Below are 12,369 nucleotides of genomic sequence, written 5' to 3'. Positions count from 1 at the left end.
TAGGTACCACCACCCCGCCTATTTCTGCCGTGAAGCAGTTAATACGTTTCGGTTTGAAAGATGGGACAACCGTTATAACTGTACTGAGAGACCTTAGAACTCATATCTCATGGTGAGTGGCGGAATTTATGTTGTAGATGTCTATGGGCTCCAGTAACCACTTAACACCAGGTGGACTGTGAGCTTGTCCAACCATATAGGCAATAAAAATAAAAATAAAATCGTATGATTACACATTTTATCCTTATCTGTATGGTGGGCGCCCCTTTAAAGGTATCTCACTCGATTTGTTCGGAATTACGCAATTGTAAAAGGATGGTTTGTATAGATAGTCGTTTGTGGAATAAAGCAGAGCGGTGTATGCTTTAGGGTTGCCACTGCTTCATTAATTACGAAATATTAAATTTTTATTTTTCATTCAGTACATTTAAGTTTGGTTTTAATTGTCCGATGAATTATTTCGTTTCTTTTTTTCTAAAATTGATAGAATCTAATATTTTAAGGATATATGTATGTAAGTACAATATGTAATCAATAAAATCAATAAGATAATAATACAATACGCTAATTGTATTGAATTAATATAAAGACCAGGACAAAGCCTAGTCACTATTTCTAATAATTATAAATTATGAAATAATTTAGTTTTTTTATTTTTAATATTATTGTTACGAGAATTATTCCGCCAACCCTAATCGAAAGAGATGGTATAATCTCACAGTATATTGCAACACAGTTTAGTACTTCAAGCGTATTTCAGTCAAAGTACCTTTCTAGATTCTACCAAGGTGGATAGAATTTGTCTTTCGATTCTATTGATACCTGATGTGGTGAATTCCTAAAATTATAGGCAACTAAAATTTCTTCTACTAATTATTTTGCTGCTTCTATGTGTCGACGAGCTCACCACCCACCTGGTTTTAAGTGGTTACCCTAGTCCTTAGATATCAACAAGGTAAATGTCGACACCCACCTTGAGATATGAGTTCTAAGGTCTCAGCATAGTTACAACGGTTGCCCCACCCTTCAAACCGAAAAGCATTACTGCTTCACGGTAGAAATAGGCGTACGAACTCACAAGACGCCCTTCCGGTAAAATCATAATAATAATTATGAAAATGACAATAATTAATAATTTTGAGTGATCGGCAAAATAATGTGTAACATTGAAATTTCTTCAAAAATGTTGACTGTGGAATAAATAATAAATATATGTATACATGGCTTATAATTATATATACATCCGGTCACCGTCCTCGTCGAACCCATCGCTTGCGAGGAAGGGCTCGACGAGTAAATTAACCCATAGACCCCACTGAGTTCCTCGCCGGATTTTCTCAGTGGGTCGCGTTTCCGATTCGGTGGTAGATTCCGCGAAGCACTGCTCTTGCTAGGGCCAGTGTTAGCAACACTCCAGTTTGAGCCCCGTGAGCTCACCTACACGTCAAGGAGAAGCTGAAATAGCCTCTCAAGGATATTAGCATAGGTAGAAAAAAAATATATATCTACATAACATATAAGCCGTCTTTTAAGACCCATATACGTCGCATTGAATAATATAACACACCAATTTGGCTGAGGCTAGAATTCATAAAGTGAAGGGATATTCTTGTGGCTGTATTCATACTGTAGCACGTATGCGCTCTATATAACTAGGTCGATTAGTCGTTGAACCGAAAGTTAAGTTAACACATTCTGTTAGCATATCCCTTGTTCGGATTTTTAGTTGGGCAGTACACTAGTGACTGACTGTGGCTTCACCCGCTGTTTAGGATTGTTTTCCTTACTCACATAAGTGGAAAAGTTAGCGATCCACCTTATGTTAAATGGTTATAGAATCCATAGACATATCCATTGACAATGTAAATGCATGAGCTGTAAGTCTCAGTTATTACAGTACCATGCCCATTCTTCAAATCAAAAGGCGTGTATAGGTAGGGTGGTGGTGCCTACTCGTGCGGACTCACAAGACGATCTCTTTTGTCCCTACCTTAGAGGCTATTACAGCTACGCCCGGACGGGTGGGTGAGCCACGGGCTCAACCTGAGAGAATTTGTTAACATTAGCCCTATCAAGAGCAATTATGCTCTACCAATTATAAACGTTATGTGGGAGTCAATGAGCATCGCCTGAATGCCTATGCCTTGGGACCCAAGACCGAAATCACAATTGAACTAGCACATTTACTGTCCTATCTATTAAAATAACTGTCTATGTATCCATTTGGTGAACTCCGCGATACTACTGGCGAGTAACTTTATATTCTGAACGCAATACACTCCCGAACCGGTTCTTAATATCTTATTTTGATTTTAAATTGAATGTTTTATAATATTTATATTAAAACTATTTTACTGTATACTATACTAACTAACTAGTATATACTATACTAACTTTATATTATATTAAATTGAAAGTTTCATACGAAATTCAAAATTAGTGAATATTAGGCCTGTATAAAGGACGTACGAACCGGTCTATTTTATATGAGAGACGAGTTGAAAAAATGCTTAGCTGTAAGTAGTAAGTGGTGTGATATGAAACCAGCAATTGTAAATGAGGAGTCCTAGAAGCGTCAGCATGCTACTTCGACAAAGCGGCACGACACGATAATCCTCTTATCGTTGCCATCGCTAATTATCCGATTCAGGAGATGGAGCACCACAAAGCCGCCGTCACCCGGAACATGTCTTGTCGGATCCAACTTTTATTTTCTTATGTAGGAAAAAAAATAGTGTACTGAGTTGAAAAATTTAATATTACTACTTTAGAGCGGACTACGTTACTTAAAGAGTGGACGGTTAGCGTGGTATGGGCATGTGATGCGTAGAGAGAAGATGCTTTTTTATGTTTGAATGTTTACTGGTGGCCCGGAGGGTTTTCCAGTTTTACCCGAACAGGTGGGTGAGCAAAGGCTCAGCCAGGAGGATTGGGATTTGCTAACAGGTGCCCGAGCGCTTCCGAAGGAGACCTAAAAACTCAAAAGCTGTAGCTGCTTCGCGAATAAAATGAAGAGAAGATGCATGTGACTAGGAGATGTATGTAAATGGTAGTGCAAGGTAGAAGGGGAAGAGGTCGACCAAAGAAACTATTAGATGGAGTGTATGAATGACGAAATGAGAAAGAATGATTGAGTGTTGAGATAACGACTGATAGAAGAGAATGGAATAAAAAAATTCGCCGTGTCTACCCAACCTCGTATAAGGTGGAGAAAAGGAAGACTATTTTTGGCGCTGTCTTTCAAATTACACCACTTGTTAAATTGGCGTTACCCGAATGGGTCGTTTTGCGGCGGATATTTTGTTATTCACATATTTTGACCCCATTTATTCTGTTAATTATTAGTTTATGTATGTTGTGTAGTAGTTATTTATCTCAAATATTACACTTCATGGTTACGTATCATATGTCTGAGTGTTTGGCAAAAACAATTCCTCCTTTCTTTTATGAGCCGCTGTATCTGACGAAACACCGCGTTTTCTCGTTATAATATAATTGCATTTTTGTGAATCATCAAATTCATATTTCAACTTTAGCGGCCATTGTTTATTTTTTACTTAAACAAAACGATAATTACTGTCTAATTTATGGATAGGAAGGCCGAAGCACGTTTGATGTATTGTTGGCGTGAAGTATTGGGTAAGTATGATGAAAAGTAGTATCTATAAATGAGTCGACTATTATCAAAGCCGGCAATGTGACTTTTTGGACAATTATTGGTAAATTAGAAAAACAAATTATTGACTTTGTATTCCATTGGCAGTCACAAAACTCTTCTGACTGACATCTTAGATAAATAACAGGTTAAGTATTAACCTTTATTTAATGCAGGTTTTGAACCGTATTCTTTGAAGGAGACGATTATATTCAAATTAATCTGTATTGACATATCAATAACATTTTTTTGTCCAAATGCACAGATTGCCACCTTTGATAATAGACGACCCAAATACTCGTATCAATAAATAGATTTTATATTTAATAGCCAAAGAACTCCATGTTCAATGTAGGTAAAACCACAAAGAGCAAAAAAAAAGTTTTTGAAATGCATATTTGTTTTTATGTTGTTATTATATCCTAACAATAGTCAACGCTGATTATAAATTATTAATGCGACAATCGGCTTATACACGCGTCTTGCATTCCCACCGTTTTTCACAAAAGCTTCGATTGTTCAGACGCTGTCAATTAATGATTTTATGACACAATAAACTTTATAATGTTGATTAGCTTGAGAAAGAGTTGTATAAAGAAAGCCGTGTCATCGGCGAGTTCTCTGGCGTGAAGTTAAGTTATTGCCTGCAAATGTATTTAATTATAAACCAAGCAAACTTAACACTTATTTAAAAAAAAATACGAAGGTTGCCATTTATCGAGTTTTGCTTTAAATGAATGTAGTTTCTAAAAACTTTAATAAGTTTAGTACCATCTCCATCTATGGCTCGCGAATAACGAAACACTTACATAATAATAATATGTGTTTGAAAATAGTTTTACGATTAAATTTAACGTTTTTATTGTTAATAAATTATTGCAAATTACAAATATGTACTTTACTGTTTTACTGCGAAGGACACCTGATATGTCGTCTACTTTTTATTAAAAATATTTCTAGACTTCTATCTCATTTCACCTAAAACGAATTAATATGACCTTGAGGTCCGTCAGCGTGTTTTAATTGGATCTTCTTTTTCACGATGTGGTAAACAATCAGAACAATATCTATACTAATATTATAAAGAGGAAAGATTTGTTTGTTTGTTTGTTTCGAATAGGCTCCGAAACTACTGGACCGATTTGAAAAATTCTTTTTCCATTAGAAGCCGACATTGTCCCTGATGAACATAGGCTACTTTTTTTTTTTGGTTTCATGTGTGTTTTAATGTTTCCGAAGCGAAGCGAGGGCGGGTCGCTAGTTCTCTAATAAAGTTAGTATTTTGTTTATTTCAATGGATTCGCGCACCGTACGGTATAAATCTGTTTGCTAAAGCAAGTTAAGAAACTAGTATTTAGATTATGTGATATCTTATAAAAACTTTTTAGGTTAGACAAAAAAAACCTTTAACTTCATAAACAAATGATCGTGATGTTTTTTTTTTTTTGATAAGAACCAGTTGTCTTAGTTGTAAAACTATAAAACCTTGAACCATATATAGATAACTACACGCGTGGGCTCAGAAAACGTGCGACCACCGGTAACTGTTTGATCTTATTTGGTATCAGAGATTCTGCAGGCCAGTCTACCTTTTAAGTGAAGGCCCTAAGTTTGAAATCTTCTTCGTTCACCGCTCGCACGAAGCTTGCGACATTTGCGGTGGACAGGATTATGCAAACATATTGATCTAGGTAGATGTCGTCTAAAATTATCATTCTATACTAATATTATAAAGAGGAAAGATTTGTTTGTATTGAATAGGCTCCGAAACTACTGAACCGATTTGAAAAATTCTTTCACTGTTTGGAAGCTACACTATTCCCGAGTGACATAGGCTATAATATTTTTTTTAAAAAATTAGGGATCCCTACTAAAACTCTAATAATGTAACCCAAGGTGTAAAAAAATACCTAAAATATTCTTTAGATCGCGTGCCCTGCGAAAACTATTCACGATAGAATAAAATAATGTACTACGACTTTGTAGAACACATTATTAATCACAAAAAGTATCGCGACAGCATATTTCTAACTATTATAGTTATGCCGCAATAAGTGTTATTTTATTTAAAAAAATAAAACAACGTCAAATATCGTTGAAAATTTTGTTAAAGACCCGAGCGAAGCCGGAGCGGGCCGCTAATTTAATCATAAAAGACGGTCGCATTTATACAGGGTGTCGTTAATTCTTTCTATTCTACGAAGAAGCTGTCGTTACGGTCTTGAGGACGCTCATTAGTACTATCCACTATTGTTTCAGTTGGGAAATCTTTCCCAGATTTTCCACTTCGACATTGCAATATTAATTGACACGGGAAACGTTAGTGACAAATTATAGTATGTTACATTTTTAGTGGAGTCCTACAAATTGGCTTACGTATATTATTATGTCTTATTAGGTTGTCGTAAGTAAGATAAAGCTTAAAAAGGTTTGGCATTTGGTAAAAGCACCTAAACGAATCAGCTAGGTTTTGTTAAAGTTCCTTTCGGGTCTGTCTTTCTTTTTGTTAGGCGATGATTGAGTTTATTCGGTCATTACAGAAGTATTTATTATACATGGCATCCAATTTAAATAAAGAATTTTGTATTGAATTGATTTGTACGTGAGATTATATGTAAAAACATAATAAACTTCAATGATACCTAAAAAATCTTTAGGATCTCCTAAGAGTCACATCTTAGAGTCAAGATTACATTCGAATTTTTAGCCAGATTTTTACCATTCGACAACAGAGATCGCTGCGCCGATGTAAGAGAATTTTTAATGGATTCGAAAAGTCAAATTTGTGTCGACGCTTGAATTAAACCTACGAGTATTACGTAACTTAGTACTTACCTTAGTTGTCCAATTTCAAGGGCTATTTCTTTGGAGATAAACTAAGCATTGAAAACACCGGGTACAACAACACAAGTAGCAGATAAGCTAAAATAGCGTAGTACTAAAATAACAAAAATGTAAACGCTAAATTTTATTACAGAACCTTCATGTTTTATTACAATAATTCATTATAAAAATGAACCTAATTCCTGCACTCGTATTTACAATATTTCGAATACTAAATACACACTATACAATGTAAAATTAAATGTTTTTTTTTAAATAATTCTACCCTAGTGTTAACCTATGACAAATGTTAATAATGTCTTGTATTTTACCAAATATTTAGATAAATTTCATAGAATATACATTTTTTTTGGTAAAAATCGTAAACAATACCTAAGTTAAAGCTATTCGAAGTGTTAATGACTATAATGGAAACGTTGACGGAATAAGTCAATGAAGACATCCAATTTTATAACGGATAATTCAGAATAGATACCCAAACATTACAAGATGTGTTTTTACTCCATCATTTTAGAAATCAGTCGGGTAGCTTTGGCCAGAGAAACTGGTTGTAACCAATCAAACTTGACAATGTAAAATGGAAGAACCACTTAAGTGTCGCCACTGCTCTGTGTTGTGGCTGTAGTTTTTCTCGGTACAAAAGCCGGTCTTTGGAATCCGGGTCTTAAAGATTTTATGAAAACTCTCCTTTCCGTTGTAGCTCTTGGTGTTTCGGTTGTATATGACCTTGTTGTTGGTTTTATGTCTCCCGTTTTCTTCTTAACGTCTATTGGTACATTTTGTTTTCTGCTAGACGAAAACCTGGATTTTAATGGCGTAAAAGTGGCCGTCTTATTCGTTTTCTGAATCGAATTGTCTGATTGTGTTGCGTTAACTTTTTTTGTCGATCTCGGAGCGGGCCTCGTGAAGTTCAACGGCCTGATTATTGGTCTTCTTGGAAATGCAAATTTACCCTTTTTAATATCAACAGCGGATGATGTTGTTGTTTCTTCTGTGATCGTTTCTGTTGCCGAAGTTGCGTCTGTTGTGGAAACGATTGTACTTGGAGGAGCAGTTGTTGTCGTAGTAGCTTCGGTTATCATTTGGGTGACTAGTAAATCTATTAACGGACTAGTAGTAATCAATCTTTCAACGGATTCAGTTGTAGTGCTCGTCGTGGAAACATCTGCTGGTGTAGTAGAAACCTCTGGACTGGGCAAAATCGAAATATTGATTGGATATTTTACTGTGGATTCTTCTGTAGTAGGCGCACCGCTGAATTGTTGACCTTTCGCAAATGTTATAATGCTGCGTCCAGTCTCTGGCTTTAAAACCTTCAGCTTAACTATATTGACTGTGTCTTCTTCAGTTGCAGCTGGGGCCGAATAAACCACAAACGGTTGGTTTGGGTCATTAATTACTTTCCTCGCAGTTGGTGTTTCGGTTTTAAAAAGTCCTTCTAAGGGTAAAGTTGATGGATACGTGAGCATTGATCGGGGTGTAACTATTTCGAAATTTTTCGCTGCCTTTTGTTTTTCAGTTTCGTAAGCAGCCGGTACAAATTGCCATTGAGTGTAGGTCTCGTCCTGTTCTTTGTCGTCATTTTTATCTTCATTTACGTAACTTAGAAAGTCATCTTGCTGTAAATGTTCCACGCGGTCTTTGTCAGTGATATCTTTGTTATGTCTGTATGCTTCGTTTATACTCTCGGAAGCTACTAGATTTTCCCTTGGTATTTCGAAATAATTTAAAGCTCTGGCGTTTCGCGCTTCATCGATTCGGATCGGGTTGTCAGGTGGATTTGCGACTGGGTAGACATGACCAAGCTTAGTCAAATAAATCGGAATTTCGTCTTCGACAATTTTAATAAGACTAAATCTGCTAACCTCCCCTATTTTGTCAACAACTGGTTGTTTTTCCACAACAATTTTTCCTTCTTCAATCCGCGTCGTTTCATTGTTTTTATTTACACGGTGCTTATCTAATTTGGATGACACCTCAACTACTCTGCTTATGGAGAATAATTTATCGAATTGCGTCTTAACAATAGGCGCTGCAGTTGAAGTAGTTTCAGGAGTCATTTCACCAGTAATCGATAAAGTAGTTGATTTAGCAGTACTGGTTAATACAGGAGGTTCATATACGGGTCCGGTTTGTGTGGTAATTGTAATCTCTGGAACAGTTGTTTGGCTTGTTGTGCTATCTTCTAAGTAATCATCTGTGTCTGTCATTACTTCCATTAGTTGAGTCGTTGTTTCATTTTCCATAACATTCGTCACGAAATCACTGAATCTATTTAAGTCCGATGTAGTGTTCAGAGTTTCTGTTGCTGATAAATAATCATCGTCAATGTCAGTGGTAAAGTCGGTCTCTGTTATACTAGAAATTGTTGTAGTAATATCTTGTGATAGTTCTGTAGACGGTTGATTTTCGTTTTTAGGTGCAACTTCGATACTTGGCTTTGGACTAGAGACGGGACTATTGTAACCGATCGGAACATTTTGTACTCGTTTTTTTGTATCATTAGATGGCTTAGGGCTTCCAAATCTAGTAAAGACACCGCTTCGATTTTGCGAAGAACCAAATAGACTGGGTCTGGGTAGCTCAGTTGTTGACGTCGTTGTTCGGAATGTATTCGAATTTATAAGTCTGGGCTTGAATGGCGTTCTTTTAGTGGTAGACGAGAACACATTTACTGGTTTAGCTTCGTCAACATCTTCTTCTTCGTCTAAAATTTCCTCTGATTCGTCTTCTTCGTCTAAAGTTTCCTCTTCATCCTCCTCTGGTTTCCTAGTAAATAGTTGACTGGACGGAACGAAAGCAAATGGATTTTCAGGCTCCTCTTCCAAAAGTTCTTCATCGTCAGTGTATTCTTCCTCATATTCCTCTTCTTTCGGCGTTGTACTGACGGTCGTGAATGGTTTCCTCGTGAAAACTTTAGAAGAGAACGGTCTTCTACCTGATGGTCTAAACGGTTCCCGTTCAATTGTAGAAGGGCTGGTGTAAACGCCGGGGTTATACTTGCGGCTGAATATTCTACTGCTTGCGATAGTGGCTGCTGCAGTTGTTGATGTAAATAGGCGTTTAGGTGGTCTGTAAGGTAACCTTGTACGGATCGAAGACGACGGTGTTGATAGAGTTGTACTTGTTGTTGTAGTTTCTGGTAGGTTTTCTTCAGATACGGTGGTAATGGAATCCACTAATAAGTCTGATGATGCTATAGTCGTGGCATCTACAGATATGGTTTCGTTACCAGAAATATAAAGAGATGTTTGTTCCGTTTCATCTAATTTTGTTTCTGCAGCAGGAACAGTAGGTGTTGTACTTGTTATTTCAAGTGCCTTTTCATAATCATTTGTACTATTTTCATCTTGCTCTTTGTTTTCTGGTTTTATAGTTGTAGTTTCCGGTTTTCTAGGAATTTCCTGTGGTGTATCGTTCGTTTTGACAATTTCAGTTTTCAATTCTTTTTCATCATCTTTAAGATTTTCAGTATCTTCGTTACGATTAATCTGTTCATCATTTACGGTTAGTGTAATCGGTTCAGGCGTACCTTCTGTTTCAAGTTTTGTAGGCGAATTTGTAAATGCTGATTCAGTTGTTGCTTTAGTTTTCTCTCCATAGTTAACTAATGGTTCTGGAGTTTGATCGTCTATAAATGCCGTTGTTGCTATTTTTGGTTCTTTTTCAACTGGTTTTATTTTCTTACGAATTATCTTTCGAATCCTTGGTATAGCTGCTGTTGAAGTTATGACTTCATCGATTTCAGGTGTAGTTGTTGTTACTATTGGTTTTCTTCGGATTATCCTAAATCGCTTTCTTCCCGACTCATCAACAGGAATTGCTTCTGAATTATCTGTAGATCCTGGAGTTTTGACTTTTTTAATGATAACCCTTCGTATTGGCGTCTCTTCAGTATTTTCTTCATTAACTTCTTTTTCTTCTATAGTCGTTTCTGATAGAGTTATGTCATCATTTTTTGTTTCAGTTTCATCATAATCTTCGTTTTCTTTATCGATAGGTTTCTGCGTCGTTGATTGACGTGTTGGGAATGGTAGTTTTCTAGCTTGGATTAAAGGAGTTCGAGGTATTGCTGAAGGTCGATTTCTTCCAAAAGCTAATCGTGATGGAGTTTTAGAAGTGACTGGTTCGACTTCGTCGTTGTAATCATCATCTGGCGTTACAGTTGTGGAAGTAGTCCGAGCGAAAGGCCTTGGAGTTAACCGTCCGAATGTGGGCCGCCTCTGTCCAGCTGTCGAACTTGTGACCGAAGCTTGGGAGGCTGGTTCAGTGGTTGAATTAAGTGTAAATCTGCTACGACCTCTGGACGCAAAATCAGGTCGTCTGACTTCCACTGTTGCTGCCGATGCTTCGCTGTCTGCTATCGCTTCAGCCACAGTTGTCCTACCGCGAAAACGACGTTCAAACCTCGGAGTGAAACTCTTCCGAGGTTCTACTTGAGTTTCTATGTCAACAGGTGTCAATGATGCAACTTCGTCTGTGTTTATACTCGATACAGGAGAAGCTGCAGCAGGTATTGAGTCTTCATTTTGCAACGCTCGTGCTTGGAACCTACTTCTATATCTCCTACCAGTTTCTCTGTTTGCCTTAGCCCTGTCTACCTCTCGACTGTCAGGAGTTGTTGACCTAATTTTACGTGACAGCAAAACGTCTTCTTCAGTTTCAGAAGAAATTTCGTTTTGACTTGCTAGCGGCCGGCGACGGCGGAAAGCGTAATTCCTTGGACTCACCTGAGTTGAGGACACAGGAGTTGATGCAGTAGTGGTGGTGGTGGTGGTAGATGTGGAGCCTCGTCTCCTAAGAACTGTTCTACGTGGTGGGATGGACGAAGGCGCCGCTGTCGTTGTCATTGTGGTGGTGGTAGTGACCGTTGTGCTTGTTGTCGTAGGAGCTTCTGCAGGCTCAGTAGCTTGGGCCAATGTGGTTTCAGGTACGGGGTAATCGATTTCGGAGTTTAGAGAATTGATCAGAGAGGATATTTGGACAGTGAGAACTGTAGTGGGTTCAGGACTGCTGGGTTCTTCAACTGGAGGGAGGGTTGTGGACCGAGCTCTTGATGTAAAGGGTATGGGACTAGTTGATTCTTCGACTGGCGCAAAAGTTGTAGAGCGAGTACGAATTATAGAATTGTATTGTGGTTGAGAAGATATTTCTCTCTCCAATGCAGTTTGACGTGAATCTTCTTCTGATTCTTCAGCTTGGTATCTGAAAAAATTACTATTGTTACAAAAATTGTGCAAAGCTTAATCAAGGTTTTTTATTACCAATAACAGGGCACAGCCGTCAACTGGCAAACACAAGTTAATAAAGGTAATGCAGGTCACATTGAATTAATATTTGGTGAGAAACTAAAAGTCTTTGATGTGAAACGAGTCAATGGTCAACTATCGGGTTACTACCGGTATCGAATTAGTACTTTCGTTTTTATTCCTATCGTATTGGAGATTTCGACTCCGTGGGATCATAATTTCGGTCCGAACGGGTGCTCATTGCCAATGAAATAGCAGAATTTGTAAACTAAGGTTATTAGAATAGATATTTTTCATCTCTGTTTCTTCATTTATGAAATTAATTGATACCTATATACTTGACTGCCTCGATGGTGCAGTAGTTAGCGGCCCTGGTGTTGCGCTTAGGGTCGTAGGTTCGGTTCCCACACTGGGTAAGCATTCGTGTGATGAACAGGTTTTTTTTTCTGTAGAGCCAGACGAGCATACGGCCTACCTGATGGTGAGTGGTTATCGTCGCTCATGGACGTAAGCAATTCCAGGGGCAGAGCCAAGCCAGTGCCTACCGCTTAATACTCTCTACATTTCGCACTTTAATACTCTTTGCACTTTAACTGGGTCTTTATTATCTATATACGTATA

At 37.6% G+C, this 12,369-nt stretch overlaps 1 protein-coding gene across 2 annotated transcripts in view; it reads right to left on the bottom strand.

Annotated features, from left to right (window-relative positions):
• The window catches only part of LOC101743162 (mucin-2), a 150,391-nt gene that overhangs the window by 52,940 nt on the left and 85,082 nt on the right, over window positions 1-12,369 (bottom strand). Inside the window, exon 19 of one of the 2 annotated variants that reach the window (XM_038012299.2) lies at window positions 11,230-11,704. In XM_038012299.2, the coding sequence (XP_037868227.1) occupies window positions 11,230-11,704 (475 nt within the window). Of the gene's footprint in view, window positions 1-6,608; window positions 11,705-12,369 lie in introns of those variants that run through there. The other variant, XM_062669873.1, reaches the window with a different exon arrangement.

Source organism: Bombyx mori, chromosome 8 (assembly GCF_030269925.1).
Source record: "Bombyx mori chromosome 8, ASM3026992v2".
NCBI classification, from domain to species: Eukaryota; Metazoa; Arthropoda; class Insecta; order Lepidoptera; family Bombycidae; genus Bombyx; species Bombyx mori.
This window is presented reverse-complemented; position numbering and strand designations above follow the sequence as displayed.